This window comes from Triturus cristatus, chromosome 3_2, assembly GCF_964204655.1.
Source record: "Triturus cristatus chromosome 3_2, aTriCri1.1, whole genome shotgun sequence".
Taxonomy (NCBI): Eukaryota; Metazoa; Chordata; class Amphibia; order Caudata; family Salamandridae; genus Triturus; species Triturus cristatus.
In genome coordinates this window covers 451,568,912-451,591,393 of record NC_140584.1, presented here as the reverse complement: position 1 = coordinate 451,591,393, position 22,482 = coordinate 451,568,912, and the positions used below count along the sequence as shown (strand labels likewise).

The window sequence follows — 22,482 nt, the reverse complement described above, 5'->3', positions numbered from 1 at the left end:
CAGCTGCTTAACCAATGCCCTGGCAATTTGAAAAAAATCTTAACTGAATATCACTACTCTTGGCCTCCGCACAGCAAATAATTTAACAGTCTGATCTGGAAAACCTGATCCTGGTTCCCTGGTTCTGAATCCCGCAGAACGTCTCTTAATTCATCTTTTGTTCTTCATCACCTTTCCTTAAATTTGTGATTCCTCTTGATTTGATGTTGTTGAGGTGAAATAGAATAAATAAGGGTCCTTCTCCAGCTCCTCACCAATGTAAAGAAGATACATGTACTCCCAAGTTTGATGATCATCTTCTTTATTAGTTCAAGGTAATCACTCCAGCCAACACCAACAGTTGCATCTAATTCCCCAGCCTACTTTATATTTAAATCCCCCAGGTTCCAGAATGTGATGACATAGTGAGTGGTCGTAGTAAATGGTTACATACCACACCTGGCTTTTCGAATACCTCTAAGAGGAGCACACGCAGACACACCAACTCAAGTGTCTGGATACCCTCACGGGTGAATAGTGCTCTCTACAAATCAACATAACATAACAGTGGCTCTATTGCCAGAGCCAACACTGCCACTTGTTTGGTGCCTCTTTTCACAGAAATTGGATCTGAAATAATCTAACCCATGCTTACTCTTGCAACCAAATTTGTATGCAATAGTGATATCCACTTGAGGAACCCTGATCCTATTTCTATCCTGTTGAGCATCGCCCAGAGGCGCGACCAACCCAAGGTGTCAAAGACCTTCTCAAGGAGGCCACCCAACATTGCATTCCTGTATTCCATGCCCAGTTCATGATCTGACACAGCCCATGTAGGTTGAGAAAAATATTCCCAGCCAAAATAAATCCATTCTTTTCTGGATGAACTATAGTTTATAATATCGGGGTCTGCCAAGGTTCAGTAGCGATGGCGGGCAGTATGAAGCCAGCTCCAGGAGGTCTCATTATGTTTTCATGAGCACCACTATCAGGCCTGTCCTCGTGGAATCAGACAGTGTACCTCTTTCCCTGGCTCTCTTGTATCCCATTAATAATCGTGGAGCCAGGTGGGCACGAGAGGTCATATAAAACTAGACTGGGAACCCATCTGTGTCCGGGATATTGCAGGTTGCAATCTGTTGGAGTGCCAATTTAATTTGTATTCAATAGTCAGGGGAATGGCTCTATTTCTTGTGCCTGTAACGGGTTTATAGTAGGGATCTCTATCTGTTCTAGGTAGACTAAGGACACAGCTTGAACAGTCTCTGTTACAACCCTATACAGATCCCTATAATAGGACTTGAAGACCCAGTTGTTCTCCAATTGGAAGCTAACCACTTGACCACCTCAGGACAGACAGCCCCAATTGGGCACAGGCATTCTCTACTTTCAGCAGCCACGCTAATTATCTGCCCGCCTTGTCACCCATTTCATGTTGGCATTTTAAATATTCTTTCTAATCTATGGTTGACAATCTATTAAGAGCATCCCTGTATTCCTTTTTAAGCTCTGCTAGTGTGTGTTGGAGGCCCTGGTTTGCCATGCTGGCATCTTCAAGTTCTTTCATACAGTTTTTTAATCTCAAGATCTCCTCACTCAGTACCATCTTCATTCCATACATTGTTTTCAGGTGTACTTAGATCTCCGAATATCCACCACCTGTAGGTTGCATGCCCATTGTTGCAAACTGCAAGCGGTTGTGAAGGACTTATCAGTGGCTTTGATCTGTCCTGTGCCAGGTCCAGGACACTGTTAAAATCCCCAGACTGCACTCCTGGGGACAGTGCAGAGCGTAATAGTGCTAGGCGAGAGAGGCAAGGAAATGGGATTGTCCAGCATTGGGGGCATACACTGCCACTAATGTCAAGGTTTCCTATTCTAAGGTACCAGCTTTTTGATTTGGTCCGTGAATATGGGACTGTGTATGGAACTCCTGGGACCACCCGCTTAAGAACACCCCTGGAATACCCGAGTATCTGGTGAGATATTTCATGTCACGCTGTCTCTTGTTCACTTTAGCTGGTTCCCCACCCGTGAAATGTGTGTCTTCAAGGCATGCAAATTGTAAATGGTGCCTAAGATACGTGTGGATCTTATGCCTTTTTACATGTGTGGCCGTTCCCTTCACATTTCATGTGAGCACTCAATAACCCCGTGTGGTCATGGCAGGGCCAGACTGGCTACCGGGCGTTTTTTGCTGGGGTGGGGTCCAGGTGCACAGCCAAGGGGCTGATTTTGTTGCTAGTGAGCTCCTTGCACTTCTAACTGAACAATGCAAAACAAATAGCTTTAAAGCGAACTTTTTAAAACATTTGTTTTGCATTGTTTATTAAGGAAAGTCCGGTAACCAGTCCGGCCCTGGTTCATCGTATTAATGTGAGCGTCCCTTCCCTTATAATGTAGTAAGGTCCAACTAGTCTTATTCATGTCCCCATTTTGCATATCGTAGCACAGCCCCTGATAACCCCCAGCAACCCCCAGCAACTCCCCATCCCAGACCATGCTGTCAACCAGCCATGCTGTCAACCAGCCATGGTCAATCAGTGTCCCTAATGATTTGACAAAAAATTGACATTCAATCTGAACCGTGGGGGATGACCATCACATTCTCCTAAGTATGTATTCTAATGAGAAGTGTTCCCACATGCCTTACTCATTGGGGACGCGCCATTTGCTTTCTTCTGGTCACTAACTTTGCCAAAGGGGACTACTAGTCTCAGGTTCTTTTGCTCCCTGGAGGCAGGAGACTCCTGCTGCCGCGCTTGAAAAGCACTGACATCTACCGCAGCGCAGGACGCGCTGTTTGCTTTCTGCTGGTCACTAACTTTGCCAAAGGGGACTCCTAGTCTCAGGTTCCTTTGCTCCCTGGAGGGAGGAGACTCCTGCTGCCATGCTTGAAAAGCGCCAACATCTACCGCAGCGCGGGACGTGCTGTGTGCTTTCTGCTGGTCACTAACTTTGCCAAAGGGGACTCCTAGTCCCAGGTTCCTTTGCTCCCTGGAGGAAGGAGACTCCAGCTGCCATGCTTGAAAAGCGCCGACATCTACCGCAGCGCGGGACGCGCTGTTTGCTTTCTGCTGGTCACTAACTTTGCCAAAGGGGACTCCTAGTCCCAGGTTCCTTTGCTCCCTGTGAGGAGGAGACTCCTGCTGCCGCGCTTGAAAAGCGCCGACATCTACCGCAGGGTGTGACGCGCTCGGGCTGCGCCCGGGGAAGCCCGGGACAAGGGCGGGCCTGTCCTTGCTCGGAAGAGGCAGGGCAGGGCCACCCCCCTTGGCTTGCCGTTTCCAGAGGATATAGTAAAACCTTTTGGGGCTCGTGGACTTGTGGATTGCAGCTGTTTACAAATTTTGGTCCCTGCAGGTCCCTGCGAGGAGGAGTCACGGGCGCAGGAGTGCCATAAATAACCCCAAGGTATTCAGCTACACGGGACACACGCGGGGACTCAGATTGGGAGACCGAAGGAGGCTGGACTGGGCCCAGTCTCTTGGTCCTGTGACCTGGACATACGAGACTTATAGAGAGGCAGTGAGCAACAAAGCCTAAGGAGAAGAGGTATTCTCACTAATCAAGACACTCTAACTGTGGCGCAACCAGCCATCACAGATTAAGTACTGAATGAAATAAGGAGGCCCTAAATTGCAGTTGTTTTATGGTATATATTATATGCAACATGTTTTTATGTGATATTCTGCCATTTCAAATTTTAGCGGTATTATATATTTTCCCATGGTATTAAGGAGACAGTGATTAGTGGATAATTTTAGAGTATAGACCCAAATAGAAGGATGGGGAAAAGAAAATCGACAAATGCACCAATCCCCGTTGGTAAAAAAGGCCCCGGGAGACGCACCGCAAATGCTACTGAGCTACCTTACAGGAGCAATGGGGCCGAAAGAGAAACAGATATCCTCAGTAGAGCAGTCATTAGCTTCAGGTACGACAGGTTCAATCACAGGGCCAAATAACGCAATTGAGGGAGCGGTTGGTTCTCCGGGGGGGGTCCAAAAGATAACTTACCCCAGAATGGTTGCATTCAAAATGTGTCAGACCAAGTGATACTCAGTGATTTTGACCCTTTTTCACAACCCCCACAGAAGTGGCAAAAAAAATCCGACAAAAATAGATAGGAGGAATGAGGAAATTGAGGAGGGGGAGGGAAACACAATGATTTCTAAGACCATCGCTCCAAACATCTCTAAATTTGCTAAGCAAGGTAAAAAAATAACTGGAACAAAAGAAATACCTCGAAAACTACAGAAGAGCTGGAAAAAAAGGCTAAACCCCAGGATAATGATCTAAAGAACTTAACCTAGCTAGTTGAAAGGCTAGACCTCTTTCTGAGCGACTCATTAGACAAGATAGGGGAAAGAGTAAATCAAATAGAGGCCCATTTGATTAACTTTCTAGCCGGGGAGGGAACTGCCAAACATACCAGTAATGACTCTAGGCAAGGGGGTAACAGTAACCCCGAAACATGCAGAGTGAGTACCAACTTATCTAGCAAACAATAACGTACTAATTTGAATAGAGAAGCTATAAGGCCCAGTCCTATCAATACCCACCTACTAGTTCGATCGCTCCCTTCACATACCTCTATACAAAACATAACTGGTCAACATCCAAGTGATGTAGCAAATAGGGGTAAGAGGGGAGTAGCCACTCAAGATTATAGTTCTAACTGACCCATCGCGCCATTATCAGCCAGGACATATTCCACTGAACCCACTGAACCACCGTATCTAGACTTACCACCAGCAGTAACACCATATGCGGCTATACTCGCGAACGTACCTAAGCTGAGGGCCCTAGATAATGAATCCTGGGAAACGTTAAGAAATAAGGCATTACATTGGTAAAGTACGAAGGTTGGGTTTACTGAACAACTTTTTATGGAGTTCAAGATGGCCCGTAGGGTTAAGTGGGTTGGTAAAGAACGAAAATCCCTACCAGGCGACTGCGTGGTCCTAACGTTCAAAACACCCCAGCTAGTGGAGAATATCTTATGGAAGGCATGGAATAATACCTTGAAAATGGGGGGCATTAATATATTGCCCCTCTGCTTCTTTTTTCAACCACCTTCCATGTTGGAGGGAGGTGGTATTACTAGAGACATCGAGGCGAGAAATAAGCATATATATCTAACATACCGGTGGGAAATCGATTTGCATTACTCCCTTCTTTAGAAAAGATCGATTGACTGGATCATCCACTGGAAATAACCCTAAATAATCTGCTAGTTTATACCTCTCCCAGACCAGAAACTGTTGATTCGAGTTTGAAGAGAGTCCTTTTAGGAGGGGAAGATACGTTGAAGATACAGATTAAAACTCCAGTCGATAATTCTCTCAGTACAGGAGCCATCTCTAACTATAGCTTAGAGAGAGCACAGAAAAAAATAAATATGAATAGGAGCTTAGATACCCCTTCATCCGCTGTTGTAGTGTCTGATATGCAAAATGAATTAACAGCCAATAAGAATAGTTTAGCGATTTTATATTGGAATATAGCGGGTTTACGGTCTAAATTAACCAATCACCTCTGGCATGAATTTGTGGGGAAATTTAATATTTTTTGCCTGCAGGAGACTTGGTCTGTTAATGAAATCCATATCAATGGCTATAAGACCTACCATACATCTGCTATATTGTCCATACATGGGAGGCCCAAGGGAGGTTTGAGTATATATGTCTCAAATCTGGTGATGATAAATAAAATATCGTTTATAACCTCAGAACCAAACTATCAAATATTAACATTGAACATGGATAAACAAAACATGGTCGTCTTGATTAATATTTATAATAATGCACAGAAGGAGCACCTGGTGGATATTCTAAAACAGTTTAGAAATACCCTACAGGAAATTCAGAATGGCAATATAGAGAATGTTTTATTTATATGGGGAAGGGTTTTTAATATGGCTTTGTGTACAAATAATAACAATTTAACTTGTGGATTGGTTGATGAAGATTACTGTAACCTACCCCACTTCCCCCACTCTGTATATGGGGACTTTTTAAATGACGTCTTATTTGTCTTGGATTTGGGCTTTGCAAATGCACTATGTTCACCACCAGTTCCATTTACCCAGACCTTTAACAGGAGAGGATTGAGAACGATTATTGATTTCATAATAATTCCAAATAGTTTCGCTCCCCGCTTGTTGAGTTTTAAAACGCATAAGAATGTTATAAGCGATTATTTCCCTTTGAGCGTGTCCATATCTCTCCCGTCAAAAAATTACAGCCCATATAATGGAACATATACGGCTCATAAATTGGTAATTGATAAGATAAACGGTTACTCCCTAAAATGGGATATGGTTGAACCATATAAGTTCACCGAGACAGTGGTCAAGAAAAGTTTTAAACCAATCATGAAGTGTTTGGATGACTCCACACCATACGAGGAAGTTTTATAGACCTGCACAAATAACAGAAATAATCAGGGACACTCTAAAAGTAGGATCAAAAAGGAGAATGGGAAGAATAAGGGGTGGTTTAATAGTAAATGCACAAAAGCCTATTCAGAATTGAAATCTGCGCTGCACAAGAAAGAAAGGGATATAAATAAAATTAAGCAGCTTAGGAAGGCCTATAACCAGGCCGTGAAATCACGAAAAGGAGAATTAAAAAATAAGACCTGGGCCAACCTACATAAGGCAAGAGTTAATAAGGATAGCACTGCCTTTTGGTGAGTGGTAAAATCCCCATTCCTGATAACAGAGGATATGCCTCCTTCAGGGAAGGAAAGAATAAAGCTTTGTCTCTTTCCCTCACTTTAAGTTTTCAGGATATAGAGCAGAGCATATTTGCAGTGGCAGCCGCCAAAAACAAAGGGTTGTACGGCAGGTGGAGGGAATGCAGGAGGGTTCACGTAGGAGGGGTCACGTACCTTTAGCCGCCTTCAGCGTCGCGTCTCGTCGTTCCACCTCTCCTCTTCCTGCCTGGTCCCAGAAGCCACTTGGACAGATCCCCTGGCACAGGCATTGGCCTGAGCAGGCAAGAAAGATGCTCCGCTTAGGCCAGGGAGTCTGTTGGGTTTCTCCAGCTTGCCTGCACAATGCAGCTAGGCTGGAGAAAACTTTAGTGTGCGTGTGTGTTTTGGTCAGCCTGAGAGGGCCTGCCAAATACACATGATCACTCAGGGAGTGGAGAAGTGCACGTAGCACTCCTCCTCCCCCCTCCCATTCCTCAGCCATGCCCTTTTCCTACAGTGCTGGCTCAGAGCCGGCAAATGCAAAATAAAACAATGCAAGAACCAGGCAGTGGGGCAAAGCTCCTCTGCCATTGCGATGGAGCCGCCGATGCATATTTGATGTAAAGGAGTCTGAGTCGTTTCATGGGGTAAAAGGCTTTATGATGTCTTTGTACAACTGCAGTGCAATTCAGAAATATCATGAGTGTACTGTTCTCCACTGTCCATGTGTCTTTAGCTTTGGCAATTCGTAGGATAATGTCACTGAAATTTAATAATCTCACAACTAACGGTTTTTGGGGCACTCCCGGGGAGAGGCAGTATCCCAAGGACTATCTGTGCCCCTACCACTGAGAAAAAAGCTGTGGGTTTGCCTCTACACTGTGTCGGTTAGCCAGAGCTCCACATACAAGTTCATTCTCAGGCCTTCTATTTTCTCGGTTAGATCTCCTAATCTGGTATTATGATGTCTGGAACAGCCCTATGTTCCATCCACCCTACGTCGCAGCAAACCAACCTTTTCCTGCAATTCTGCGATCTGTGTTTGCGACGGGGTCATGGAGATACATAATGAGGCCAACGTTGATTGATTTAATTTTTTATGATCTTCCTGGATCTTCCCTTATCAATTATCAGCATGTCTAGCTTGAGTTTGAAAAGACTCCCTTGAGCTAACAAGCTGACGAGCTCTGGTTGATGCACCAGCGCCCAGCGAGTGGTACTGAGACCTGAGAAGACTTTGGGCAGCATCTCCAGCACTCCCAAAAAAGTGTTGCTCTCTACTGAAGAAGGACAATTATCCTGAAACACCTGTCTAGAGATACACAGCACTGGCTGCACCAACAAGGGTGGAAAACTAAATCCTGACACCAAAGAAAGTGTTATCATGCACTGCATTTATTATGATGCATCGGGGGCAAACTGGGTGCTGGAGGGTGAGGCAGTGTGTGCCCAACCCCTCCTATCAGACATTGTAAAATACTTAACCACTTTGGGGCTCACCATGAACAAGGAGAAACGTAGATTACACAAGGGAGAGGTAAGTAACATAAGTTACCAGCCCCACTGGAATTCAAAATCCATGGTAACTCCTTGTGTTTCATCCAAACACTTTGGCTTCTGAAAGAAACTAAAAATGTGTGGATGAAACCATGGTAAGAAATAAGGAATACCCTTGGCAAATAGGTTCATTATTCCTGACTCCCCCCCTTCAATAATTCCTCAGTTTTGATTGAAATCACAGATTACACCTGACAATCAGGCCTGAGTGACTATTGCCTGATACTGACTTATTCTAGGGTAAATTCGGTAGTTTTGCATTATTCCTGTTACACGAAATTCCTGAAATTAAGTTATTACACTACCTTGCCTATCTATATGCTGTTTTTGATACAAATTACAGCAAACGCACTGAAACAACATAAGCGTCAAATCAAGAGAAGCTGTAATTCACAGTGTGTTTATTTTTTGCAGTTTGTTTTGTGTGAATGACTTCTTGTGTCCAAAGTAGATGTCAGGATGTATGTTGCCCTTAAATACACTGCCAAATGACAGCTTTGCATTTTGCTTAAATATGCCAAATTTCCTGTCATTTTGTTGTAATTTCACATGACTACACAAGCAAATAACACAAATTTTGCACTCGCCCACTAATAGCATTCCAAATTTACTGATACCCCTTCATCATTCACTATGGGTGGGATCTTGGGCCCATGACCGGTGCACTAATAATGAGACCCATAGTTGTGATTTGTAATATTTTCATTTTATGCACATTTCATATGCTGTTGATTCGTCCTATAATGGCAGGTTCTGTTTTTGTGCTTTTTGATGTTTGTAAATGTGGTTTTGAGTGGAGACTTGTATAGATTATTTATTAGAGAACCACATACTTATAGAGATGTGATCAGTGCTATCTCCCAGTTTGTTTATAGGATAGAGAGTTCACTGCGGAGAATGAACATTAGGAATTTGTCACCATTGCTACCCCTTTGACTAGGGGAGGAAAGGATGAATCTTTCTGGACAATTGTCTAATGGTTACATTGGTCTGGTTTTATTGACGCTTATTTCTTTTTTCTATTTATTCAGTTGTAGAATTATTTGCATTCTCACGAATAACAAACGTAAAGCCAGTAAGGCCCAGAAGCAAAAGCAAGTGCAATAGCAAAAACAATTACCTATTTGATTCAGACCACAACAATACATTGCACCCAAATCTAAAAACATGAAACTACAAATTCCACAACAAAGAGAGAGATTCCATAAAATAACCTCATACCAAATTGTATAGGGGCTCATGAAAAACGTATGGGAAAATGTGATCCTGTCATAGGCCCTTCTCCGAAATATTTTGGCCATATCTAAGTTTACATTCTATGGGCAACCTCTGTTTCCATGACCATTTTAGGAAGTTGGAGGCTTTCAACAGAATCTAGGTCTTTAGTGTTTTAGGGTGTTTCTTGCATGCCTCACTGTGTCTACTCCCATCTTTCTAAATATGGGCCTTAGTGAGCACCTTTGTATCATATATTAAGGAGGAGTGCAAAATTAGAAGAGCATGTGCATAGGCACTCTTCCACCTGTGCTGAGATAGGATGTTGGCATAACCTTAAATTTATAAATAATTTCTTATCTGTTGGCCAAATGGTTGCTGCCAAGTAGCTTTACACATCCTCCTGGATTAAAGTCGGTCATGGTCAGTTGGCTACCAGCTGCTTTATCTAGCATACCAAATATGTGATTGTCTCTATCTCTATCTCTTTTTGTATCATATCTTCCTTCCAAATGAGACCTGGCACATCCCAAAGGTGTTGGAGACCTCATGTGATGATAGGAACCTTTGTTGATTTAAGAATTGAAACTAATAGAGAGAAACACCTAAAGATGTACCTATGTCAGTATAATAAAGAGTGTCTTTTGGAAAGCAAAATGTTATTAGACCCTAAATACAGTAACACAGTAAAACTTGAAAACAAATCTATTTACATATTGTAGATGTCAATTAAGCTATACATAATACGAACAACTGTACTAATTCTATACTGCATCACAAAGAGAAAATACACAAAAATAGTTAATTGTATACAGCCAGAACTTACTCCAAATGTTTGAAAACAAATCTTCCTGGCCAACTGGTTGCTAAAAGTTTCTTTACAGAATAGTTGCTGATGACATTTGTATTAAACAATATGGCTGGGGATTATCTGTGTTGATTTCAAATTATTTGAGATGATTGATTGGGCGAAAATTAAACCTTTAAGTAGCAACTGGATATCAAATATGTTCAATTATGTTATGAACGGAAGATCATTAAGCAAGATCACAAGCTTATTCTTAAGTATGTTATTCCCCAGTATTGGAAACAACAGACTAAAAAAGTCTTTCCAGAACTCATCAGCTCTCAAGCAATTGAACAGAATGTGAGAGAGCAACATTTTTACAAAATTATATCTCCAAACATCTGAGGCATTTGATAATTTCAATAAAGATATTTTCATTGGCATTCAAACATCCTGAATGTTATCCTTTATTGAGTGAAGATGGTTTTGAGTGAAAGGCCATCTCAGGAATCACTTTAAGATGGCACTGTCAGGATTCATCTGCCACGTCTTATTTTCTTAAAGCTGCACAAATACTTACTTCTAAATCATTCATATATTTTAGAGTCAGAAATAGTTAAATGACTGGACAACATTTCAAATAGTTCCATATTTCCTTTTTCATAGATGGAACAGAGACTGCAGCTTTTGAAGCACAAGCTAGAATGATCTTGAAGTAAATGGCTAAAGTGCATTTTGTCAATAGAATTTTCCCTTGAGTTTTCATGATTGAGTTGTTCCACAAAGAACAGATAACAGTTATTTTTAGTTAACACCACACTTTAAGCAAGTCTGCCATAGAAAACACACTTTATTATCATTAAGTCTAATGAGTCCTATATTTCAAATTAACAGCAGTAAGATGTATTGTTATTGAGGAATCAAAAGAGTATTCATAGTCCATGTAAATCTAGGAGTTTGAGAACTAAGGAAACACAGGGACTGCCTTATACTAAACAGTATGCCCAGTAGTTGGAATCGTCTCTCTAGTTATTAAAGATTGCAAATCATCTCTCACAATGATTCTATGTTGAATTGCTACAAGTACAATAGATAGACCTGTGCAAGTAAATAATGATTACATTTGTACAGCTTTATTGATGCTTGGTGCAGAAGAATTCTGGGAAGCTACATTTTGTTCTGCTGGTCATAGTTGTGCACCTGATTTTAAGTTTGTTCCATATGTTTATGTCTCTTTCTGGGACATTTTAAATTTTAATATATTTAGTGTAATTAGATTTTTGGTATTATTAATCAGGGTGGTGCTTAATAATTTGTTTTTTTAGCTTCCTAGTTAAAGGAAAAGTTGTCATAATCTGTTATGATAAAGTCCCTAAACTGGAGATAGGCCACTGTATTACACTAAATATGCAGAAACTGCCCCCAAATTGCTTTGCTCATTTCAGGTAGGAGGTCAGTGGGTTTGTTGGGTAATTATTGTCAAAAGCATATACTCTGAAAACATAAGTAATTTAGATTCTCTAGCGTGTACTTCTATCCCTTTGATGAATTTGTTTGGTATTATTGCTAAAGTCAGATGCTCTAAACCAAGATTATACAACAATTAAATGTTATCTGTTCATTAAAAATACAACATTATACTAGACCTTGAAAAATTTAAGAAAACCAAGTAATAAGTGTCTTTTCTATAGATCATATTAACAGATTTAACATAGTTTACTGGGAGCAAGGATGTCTTTTTGGCAAATGCTTTGTTTTAGCTTACTTTATATTGATGTTTTTGCAGCTATTGAATGTGAAAATGATTTGATCTACAATGAATGCATCAACTGTTGCCCAGTGTCATGCCAACAAAAAAAGCAATGTGTTGATAGTGAACTCCCTTGTGTGGATGGCTGTTACTGTGAAGAAGGTAACTAATATTTTATATCAAGTACTTCCTCAGTTTTATAAAACAAAATGTATTGTTTTCAAGATATGTCGATTTTCATATTTGTTCAGTCATTTTCCGTCTACATTTTCATTAATTAAATTAAATCTGTAAACTGAAATTTAAATCATTCAAATTAATTTGCATCCCCTAACTCATTGACAATTTATGTAATTGCTAGATAGGGTATATTGAGAGTATCCAATTATGTATGTTTGTTTGTTATATTGTTTAAACTATTATGTCAATAAAACATGCGCCTAATGCTTCTTCGGGGTTATTTCATTAGTTACCAACAGCTCAGGACAATCCAGTTTTTACTTCCATCATGCACTAGAGGCCTCGGATCAACTGTAAGGGTCCACAGATGCAGAATCAAATAATACTCTTTGCGGATGACTAGAATACCTAAAAGTCTCAAAGACGTAATGTTTATAAATTACCCTGAGAATGAGTTTGCTGTCAGGAGGCAATATGGATCAATAATAAAATGTGTAGTCATGAAAATTATTCAAAGTCAGATTCTAAATACAAAAATATGGATTTATTTTGCTGTACTGCTCACTGGGGTTCTATTTGAGGACTTTGGTTGGAACTAGGCAGCCATCTTAGAATGACATAACTAGGATACTACAGCAAAACATTTTTGTAGATGATGCAGGCAAAATAGGAAATTGGATATCTGTGATGTGCACGGTTTTATTTTCAATTCTTCTTGAGATTCGTAGCTTGTGGAGCCAAGTTAGGAATGGTGCAAAGTGCACTCATCTACTAATCATAATTAAATAGTGGCCAGAAACATTTGGTCTCACTGCAATCTGCACCATTGACATAGTGGCAAGTCAAAAGAAGGGCACTTGCCTGAATCCAATGCAGAAGATAGTGATGATCTCACAATGTCAATAACACGAGGAAAAATAAAAGCCAACATTTTCTAAAGGACCTTACAATACAAGAAAATGACTTTAATAGAAATCTTACCTAAAGCACATTGCGATCTCCAAGTTGAAGAAAAACGCAACATTTATAACAAAACAGATTTACTGAAGACAGCTTCTACTTGAGAGAGACCATATGCTGCGGTCATTTAAAAGGTAGTGTTGCCAGTGAGAGGCAAATAACATTTTCTGAGTTCCATTTCAAACAGGTTGAATTAATCTCTAATTAACTTTATGATGAAACGGTTTTGATTCATGTACTTTGTTGAGTCAAAATGTAATCTGTATATGATTGGCATAAAAACAGTGGTAGTACAGATAATTAAACTGAAAGGTGCTCCGTATGTCATGGCATGAGAGCTTGGAGCAGATGTCGAAACTGTCTCTTATCTGCCAGCAATGTAAACAATAATTTCAGTAAATAGACACCAATCTGCACTCTTCTCCTCCTAATGTACTTCCTGCACGTGCCTATTGTGCTCACAGTATTAGTGTATGCAGACAAAACATCTAATTAACACCTCACGTGCTATACTCAGGGCTATTGACTTTAATAACGAAACATATGCAAGACACACCTTAATAAATAACCAGTGCAAAACATTTGGGTCTGATCCAGCAATGTGATTTATTTCATAGATGAAAGGGGGTAAAAAACAATGAAAATAAATAATAGCATACCGGTTTTAAAACTTAATTTGTAACAATTCAGATAGTTGTTAAAGTTCTCTAGAGGTAACTGATAAGAAAGAGAATGTAAATGAAGAATCTATAAATCTTCTTCACCTGGAAAAGGGAAAGACATTTCAGACACCATCATGTTAAAATAGATTGCATATTAAAAGAATGCATTACAAATATTTTTTTTTGTTTATTAAAAGATTATGAAACTATTGATTTCACACCATCCATCAGCACCAGCTTTAGACTGATGCAGGCCTGTCTTAAATAGGAGTTGTGAGTCCAAATGGGATGAAGACATTTCTAACTGTATAAATGCCTGTTTTCAGACAGGAATTGTTTCTAACAGTCAGGCATATGTCACTCCCCAAGAAAGAAGTCCTGACTGAACTCCACCTAGCTTGGATAGCATCATTAATGAGCCATTGTATTATAAAGCTACAAGAACATAATGAAGGCCAAGATGTTCTTGTAGTATTTTGTTAATTAATTGAGGAATGCAAAAAGAAAAAATTGATGGACAGAATACAGAACAATGTTATACGTTCACCACATTACAGAGATCTGGGCCTAAGTCCATCGTTGTTTTTGCTCCCCATGCCATTCCAGTTTGAACCCAGCCATATGCAAATCAGTTTTGACCCTGCATCTAATGGGAACAGTCCAGCCCAAACTGCCAAGCCAGGTCCTCCCTGGATTGGAAACAAGCATCCTAGGACCAGTTTCAGGGTTTCACCCCTCATCCGTCAGGATAGCTTGACTCCAGTGGCATGGAGAGCACGGGACCCACATCTGCGCATACCAATTCCACTCGGGGTGACAAATGCAAAAAAAACAATTGATGGACAGAATACAGAACAATGTCATACATTCACTCCAGTACAGAGATCTGGGCCTAAATCCATTGCTTTGTGCGCCCCTTGCCATTCCAGTTTGAACCCAGCCATATGTAAATCAGTCTTGATCCTGCGCCCAATGGCAACAGTCCAGCCAGAACTGCCAGGCCAGGTCTTCCCTGGACTGGAAACAAGCATCCTAGGACCGGTTTCGGGGTTTCACCCTTCATCAGCCAGGATAGCCAGGATAGCTCCCTTCTTGCCCTATGCAGTTGTCATTCCTCTCTCCTATCGGTCTCTTGCATCTCCTTCCTGCCCCTTTCCCATATGTTTCTCATTCCTCTGCCTACCACACTTTCATATCTCCCTCACACCCCACCCTGCTTTCCCTGTGGCTTCTAAAACGTCCTGCCAATATGGGCATTTTTTGTTTCCCCAATACTTTCAATACTGTCATATTTGTTTGTTTCTTTGTAAAAGTGCTTGTGGTAAGGAGCCTTCATTGTCTGTCCTTAATGTCTATCTATTAGATTCACATCACACCACACCTCAGGTACCTCCACTGTCCCTAAATTCAAAACCTTGTTCATTTCAAACTTCTTACACACACAAGCACAGCACTGGATGACTGTTAGACCTGACAGCTTTAGGGTTGGCTTCCCCCCAACTTTTTACCATCTTTCTTTCAATTCGCTGAATTCTTTATGTTGGACTTTGGACACTGAGCACTTTACCACTGCCAACCAGTTCTAAAGTGCATTTGCTTCTCCCCTAAAACAAGGTTTGATTGACGTATCAACAATTGGCATATTTAATTTATCTATAGGTCCCTAGTAGAGTGAACTACCCTGCCCAATGCCTCTAAATTAAATGCTACTAGTGGGCCTGAGCACTGATTATGCCACCCACACAAGTAGCACTTTTAACATGTCTCAGGCCTGAAACTTCAGAGTCTGTGTGTGCAGTTTATACTGCCATGCCGACTTGGCATTTAAAACCCTTTGCCAAGCCTTAAAAACCCCTTTCATTACATATAGGTCACCCCTTAGGTAGGCCTTAGGTAGCCCGGAGGGAACAGTGCTGTGTAATCAAAAGGTAGAACATGTACTTTTAAGTTTAGCATGTCCTGATAGGGAGAAACACTCAAATTCATTGTTCACTACTGTGAGGCCTACCCCTCTCACAGCAGCGGCCGGCACAGGTAAACGTGGTGAGGCGGTGGGGAGGGGCGGGGGCAGAGCAGGATGGAAGGGGAAGTCGACAGACGACAGAATAGGTATAGTTAAATAAATAAATAATACATATTCCCTCGTCTGTCGACTTCCCTCCACCGCTCCCTGCCTCACCACGCTTACCTGTGCCAGCCACCGCGGCTCTCTCATAGGTTAACATTGAGATTTCCTTATTACATTTATAAGCAGTAATTCCTAGTTGAGATGGAGTAGACCTCTCATGTTTCATATCACTGGAATGGTAATGATAACTCCTCTTTACTGGTACAGATGAATGTATCACTACCCTTTTAAAAATGCCACTTTTAGAAAGATGGCCTTTTTCTGCTCTTAGCCCTGTGTGCCTGCTGCCTGTCTCGAATACATATCTGGGGTGGGTGCCAGCTGGACTTTGTTCATTCCCTCTGGACAGCCAAACACAAAGTGAGCTTAGGTGTGACTGAGTGGCCATCCACCTCCTGATGGGTGGGCCATCCTGGGCAGGATGGGAAGGAGGAGCTGACACTTACACCTAAATAGGCTGTGTCCTGTGCCCACACAAAGGGATGCAGACCCACCCTGGAGTGAGTCTGGAGCCAGAGCTGGGAGGAAGGACCTCTGTGCACTTCAAAGTCTCTCTTTGAAATCACCCCCACATGAAAGGCTCAACTGGGTATAGGCACTGGGTCTCTGACTTCACCAAATCAGACAACAATTGGACCTGTGACATACTCTGCCAAGAGAAAGGACTGCTGTGCTGCTACACGTACTTTCACTCTGCTGGACTGCTTCTCTGGAAGAACTGATTTTCTGCTGTGCTGCTCTGATGCCTGCTACCTTCTGACCTGCTGAGGAAGGACTGGACCCATCTCATTTGAACCCAGAGTGACTCCAAGGGCATGCTGGATTGCCCACTATTCTAAGTCTCAGATACATAAAAGACTTTTCATTAACCTGCAACAGTACCTGGACTTTGCTTGCTGCAAGCTGTGCCATGCCAAGTAGGACCAATCCAGTCCTGGACACTTGGAAGTGGGTATAAAGTGCTGAAACTGATAAACATCAATGCATCGACGATGTTGCGCCGATCGGAACCCATGCATCTGCCTCGATGCCGATGCATCACCTCTCTGCACAAACCATGGATCCTGCATCACCGACCGTGTGGTGCATCATCTCCAGTTTCCGAAGCAGCTCCGAATTTGCGTGGCTTGGTGCCGAAGATCGCTGTTGATACAGCAGTTCAACACTGACACATCGCCTCTTTGCTTCATGCATTTCTATTCCATTGACAACGCACCCCAGCTATTTTTCCGAGGGCCAAGGATGATCCCTGTATCCGACCTGCACTCCATTGTGGTTGTCTTGAACTTTTGAATTACCCTGGTCTAGCGCGACCAGATATTCCCGGCTGGTCCTTTAAGCTTTTAAGCACTACATATTAATTTATATGGATATTATCCTTCATCATTAGAGATAAAAATGAAATTCATCTTGGGTTGCTGAGAAGGCTACCACAATCCTCTCAGGTCTCTCTACCTCTCCCTGGTGCACAGGTGCATCTCCAAGAGCTTTTCAGCTGTTTGAAAAGGCTCCCTTGAGCCATTGAGCTGACAAGCTTTTGGAGATGCACCTGTGCGTCAGAGAGAGGTACTGAGACCCGAGAGGATTGTGGCAGCTTTCTCAGCAACCCCAGATTAATTTAGTTTTTTATCTCTACTGATGAAGGATAATATCCAGAAAACCATGTGTCTAGAGATTCACAGCACTAACCTGCACCAACTTTGGTGAAACACTTCAGCGAAAACTCAAGAAAGTTTTTAAAGTGAACTGCATTTACCATAATGATAAGGGTTGAACTGTGCTGGGAGGTGAAGAAGTGTACTCCCGTCCCCCTTCTGTTTGAAAAGGCTCCCTTGAGCCATTGAGGTGACAAGCTCTTGGAGATGCACCTGTGCGCCAGGGAGATGTACAGAAACTTGAGAGGATAGTTGCAGCTTTCTAAGCAAACCCAGATGAATTTCGTTTTTTATCTCTACTGATGAAGGATAAGAACCAGAAACACGTGTCTAGAAATTCACAGCACTAACCTGCACCAACTTTGGTGAAATACTTCAGCAAAAGCTCAAGTAAGCGTTTAAAGGGAACTGCATTTACCATAATGCTAAGGGGTGATCTGTGCTGGGAGGTGAAGCAGGGTGCTCTCATCCCCCTTATGTCTGAAAAGGGGACCTTGAGCCATTGAGCTGACAAGCTTTTGGAGATGCACCTGTGTGCCAGAGAGAGGTACTGAGACCTGAGATAATTGTGGCAGCTTTCTCAGCGAACCCAGATGAATTTAGTTTTTTATCTCTACTGATGAAGGATAATATCCAGAAACACATGTGTCTACAGATTCACAGCACTAACCTACACCAGCTTTGGTGAAACACTTCAGCGAAAACTCAAGTAAGTGTTTAAAGTGAACTGCATTTACCATAATGATAAGGGGTGACCAGTGCTGGGAGGTGAAGAAGTGTACTGCTGTCCTCCTTCTGTATTGTAAAATGTATCATGATTCTTGAATTAAAGAAAGATGTACAGCCTGATTAATGGTAAGCTTATGGTTAGCATGAAACAGGAAAGAAATGAATCATTATAATCAGTTTGTAAAGATTTCAGAGGATTTTTGTAACAACAGATTTGTTCTGTATTGTAAACATCATATGCACAAACAAATATCATATCTAGATTTCCAACATCCTTTACTGTAGATACAGCAGAAAATAAGGGGTGTGTCAGCAGTTTCAATACTACGAAACAGGATGTGTGTTGCATTGGTGTTACGCCAATGCCTGTTTCCCCACATTTACAATGGCAGTCTACCTCTAACAACAAGGCCCCAAACCCATGGTGGAGGTACAGGAAAAAATGTGTCTAATTGCTGTAATGTTGTCATGGGAGGGGTAGTAAACAATAATCACGATTATGAAATATAAATATAAATTAATGAGAAGAGTAAAGGACAAAGTCGCAAAGGATTCCACCTGGTAAATCCACATATATAGTTAATAATGTATTTCAGTCCCATAACCTTGATTCTAAAATCAATTCTTCTTTGCATGGTGCAAACTGTTGGCTTTGTTACTTGGTATAATGACCAAATTTTATCAGCATTCAACACACATAAACTTTCCATAATTAAATATGAGCCTAATCAGTGTGATGCACAGTCAAAGATCTTTTCAATTTGAAGTGTAATCTTGCAGCTGTCACATAATGTATTACTGTGTTATAGTATATTAACCATCTTGTGTTTTCATTGTTGCCTTTCATCTTAGTATTTGGCCTATTTACATAGATCCTTCTCTCTTTCAAATTACTAAATCAAGAACAATGAATGTGTAGATTGTTCTGAGGTTTGTATCGGCATAAGTGTTTTTTAGGAGTGTGTTTTCATAGCTAGGGTCCGTACAATTGTGATGCGTGTACTTCATTTGAAATTGCAGCATAATTGGAGGTTGTGAATGATGATTTTTGAATAAGTACAGAAGTGTCAGGAATGGTTGTCGTGTTCTATTTCGCTGCTGAGTTATGCTAAGGGATTTCTGTGGGTGCATTTCTGGCTGAGGTTGAAGGTAGTTTTCCTTGGAAGACATACATCCCTGATGTCCCTCACCTGAAAGACAGAGAGCGAGACAGGTAGAAGAGGTCACCCAGGCTTATTCTTCTGGGCTATCTTTTGCAGTCATCTCAAGCCAGCACAGTCTTCCTTCAAGTGTCGAGCTGCCTGATTCTCAACCAACTTTAATGCTCCTCCATTGTAACAAGATCTATTGTCCACTGCCCACTTGGCATGCCCCACCCATTCATGGAGATTCCTGGAATTGACATCCTATTCAAAGAGCAATGCCAACAACAATGTTGATGGTGGGAGACTTAGGTTGTGGATTGAAATCACTGTCTCTAATTCTCTGATGGACATCCTTGAGAACATGTAGGCCTTTGGCTTCAAAGAAGCAGTGAGTGACCAAAAGCATGCAGCTGGAAACACTTTGGATCACATACATACACAACTCACTTACCTAAATCAGCCTGACCAAACCAGTATACAGGCCACCTACAAAACAACGGCGACCCTCATCCCTTTCATTCACTTCAAGACCCTAAGCAAAGAGTAGTTTGAACCAACTTGCATTGCAACTAACACCAGACTGTCCTTCACAACAAATATAGAAACCGTGATAGACAACATCTATCAAAACATATCATCTTGTCTAGATATCCTAGCACTTGTCAAATCTAGAAAGTTTGAGATGGGGATAGAATCAACTAACAAGTACAAAAAGAGAACGGAGCAGAGCTGCACTGTGTTACTTGCAATCTGAATGGCAAGTCTCAGACCGCATAGCACAAAACCTGTTGAATGGTATGCAAGAGGGGATATCACATAATTATCAAAAGATCCAACAAGGTTACTACACCAAACACAATTATGAGGTTCCTAATCATATGAAGAAAACCTTCAAAAATATTCATTTATTTTCTCACTCAGAAGCTCTGAAACAGCAATAATGACAAGCTCTTCTCCCAACCCAGAAATGTTCCAGGCCACCTGAAATGTTACACTTTCCCCTTGATGAAAAACAAATGTGTAATAAAGGAGGTAAAGAGGCAACTGCAAGAATGTATCTGACTCAACCATCTCCATAATAAGCAGAGAAGATTAATGCCTGTGAGGGGTGCTTAATAGGAGTAAGATGAAATCAAGGAGGAGCTCCTTTTCTCCATAGATAAGGACCAAAAGGCCCTTATATTCTTCAGCCAAGTAGTGGCATATTACAATTACACATACAGTTCTGTGAAGAAGTCCTGTAAAAATATACAGATATAACAAGACCTGATTTTTAATGGATCAAAAACTTTCTCATCAACCATAATCAAAAATTAGGATTGTGTCAGCTGAATCGTCAACACATGTTGTATCTTGCATCTCTCCCCTACGATCTTCTCTCAATCGTTGACAATGCATTTCGTGGCAGAGCTACTTGAACAGTATCATGTGAAATTCCAGATATATTCAGACAATAGACAATGTTTCTTTCAATTTAACAAAGGATGTAACAATTCAACAAATATCACCTGTTGCATGGACCACTTGCTTCTCTTGATGAAGGAGCCTTTTTTGTAAATGGAGCCAAAACTGAGATTCTGATAATGGGAGCTACTGTCACTGTTGTCAGAGTCCACTCACCTAAATCCCAAAATCTTCAGGAGCAAAAAGAGTCCACCCAATCGCCCGTTGACCAACCCCTAACACTCTTGTATTATACCACAGGCTCCATCGATTAATCCCCAGGGGATGGTGGGATTTGAAAAATGAGAGAGAGAAGAAGGTTCCACGGTGCTCAGACGTTTGCAAATTGTCTGCATTCTGAGAGCACTCGTCTGACTGGTAAGAGATCATGTATATAGTTGTTTCCGACTTGATATACCATGAAGACCTTAATAGGAATCAGAAGTCTCCAGAAATGAACACCTTTGTAGAGATGCTTCCTTGAAGCAGGTAAAATAATAAAGAGTCTCAAGCATCCAAGGGCTTGGCAAGAGGGATTCAAGTCAACAGGCAGCTCCAAAACATTAAAAAGAAATAACAGAAAAATGTCCATTCGTAGAACAAATGGATTCCCAGTTAGACTCACAGATAGAAGGTTCAGAACACTGACCATGGGAAATAGTTTGGAGTAATCCCTCGTAATTCTTTGTTTTTACTGCAAAGACTCTGGTAATTACTGCAGAAGTTGAAGCCAGAGACCACAATGGAGCTGGATGTGGACAGACGGAGAGGTGGAAGCCGCCACTGTAACTAGGGACTGTCCAGGAAAGGGCGGAAAAGCAGCAAAAGTATGCAGGACTGAAACAAGCATTTAGTGTAGAGTTGGGGGTAGCAGCCTGGGAGGTGGATGCCGCCACCGAGGATAGGATCAGAGAAAAAAAGTGAATACAGGGATTTTGATGTGGGAAGCACAGAGACTCCTGCACGAGGACCTCTCTGTGGGAATACCAAAAACATGCAGATTCTGGCAGGATGGGACAGAATCTATAGGCCATGCCCAAACTAAGATGGCCACCAAGCTTGTGAGTGAAGTGAGATCTTGCGAAATCTCGTACAATATGCCAAAAAACATAATAAAGGGACAGGAAGGAGGCCATTTGCACAGGACAAATAAGAGGACTGCAGATAGTAAAGGGGGGGAATTTGCACATGCCCCAAGGGCCTCAGAAGAGTTGGCCAAACAGCATAGCAGGAACGAGGCATGACAACTTTATCCTTTGACTGGCTCATGAGTTTCAGAAGAAAATTAGTGTGCTAGGGTAGCCCTTACAGGATTTTAGATGATATATAGCAGTCCCATTCAAAGAGACCTAATTTACTTGAGTTAATGTGATATGAACAAGTGTAGCCCATGACTCCTACCAAATAAGGGCGATGGCTAACCAGGCCTAATTATCTCTATTTATTGTATTCATGATGTACATATAAATTCCGCTCAATTCCGTGTTTCCTGGCAACACGGATACCAACTAGGTATACTATGGGGCAGGACCTTTGAAGTACGTTTGACTACAAGGCTACCCTTCCGGTGATCCATGAGAAACATTT

General features: G+C 41.6%; 1 protein-coding gene across 1 annotated transcript in view; it reads left to right on the top strand.

Moving 5' to 3' along the window:
• OTOG (otogelin) overlaps positions 1 to 22,482 on the top strand; it is a 1,045,291-nt gene that overhangs the window by 210,933 nt on the left and 811,876 nt on the right. Inside the window, exon 12 of the mRNA XM_085647044.1 lies at positions 12,030 to 12,155. Within this exon, the coding sequence (XP_085503170.1) occupies positions 12,030 to 12,155 (126 nt within the window). The remainder of the gene's footprint in view (positions 1 to 12,029; positions 12,156 to 22,482) is intronic.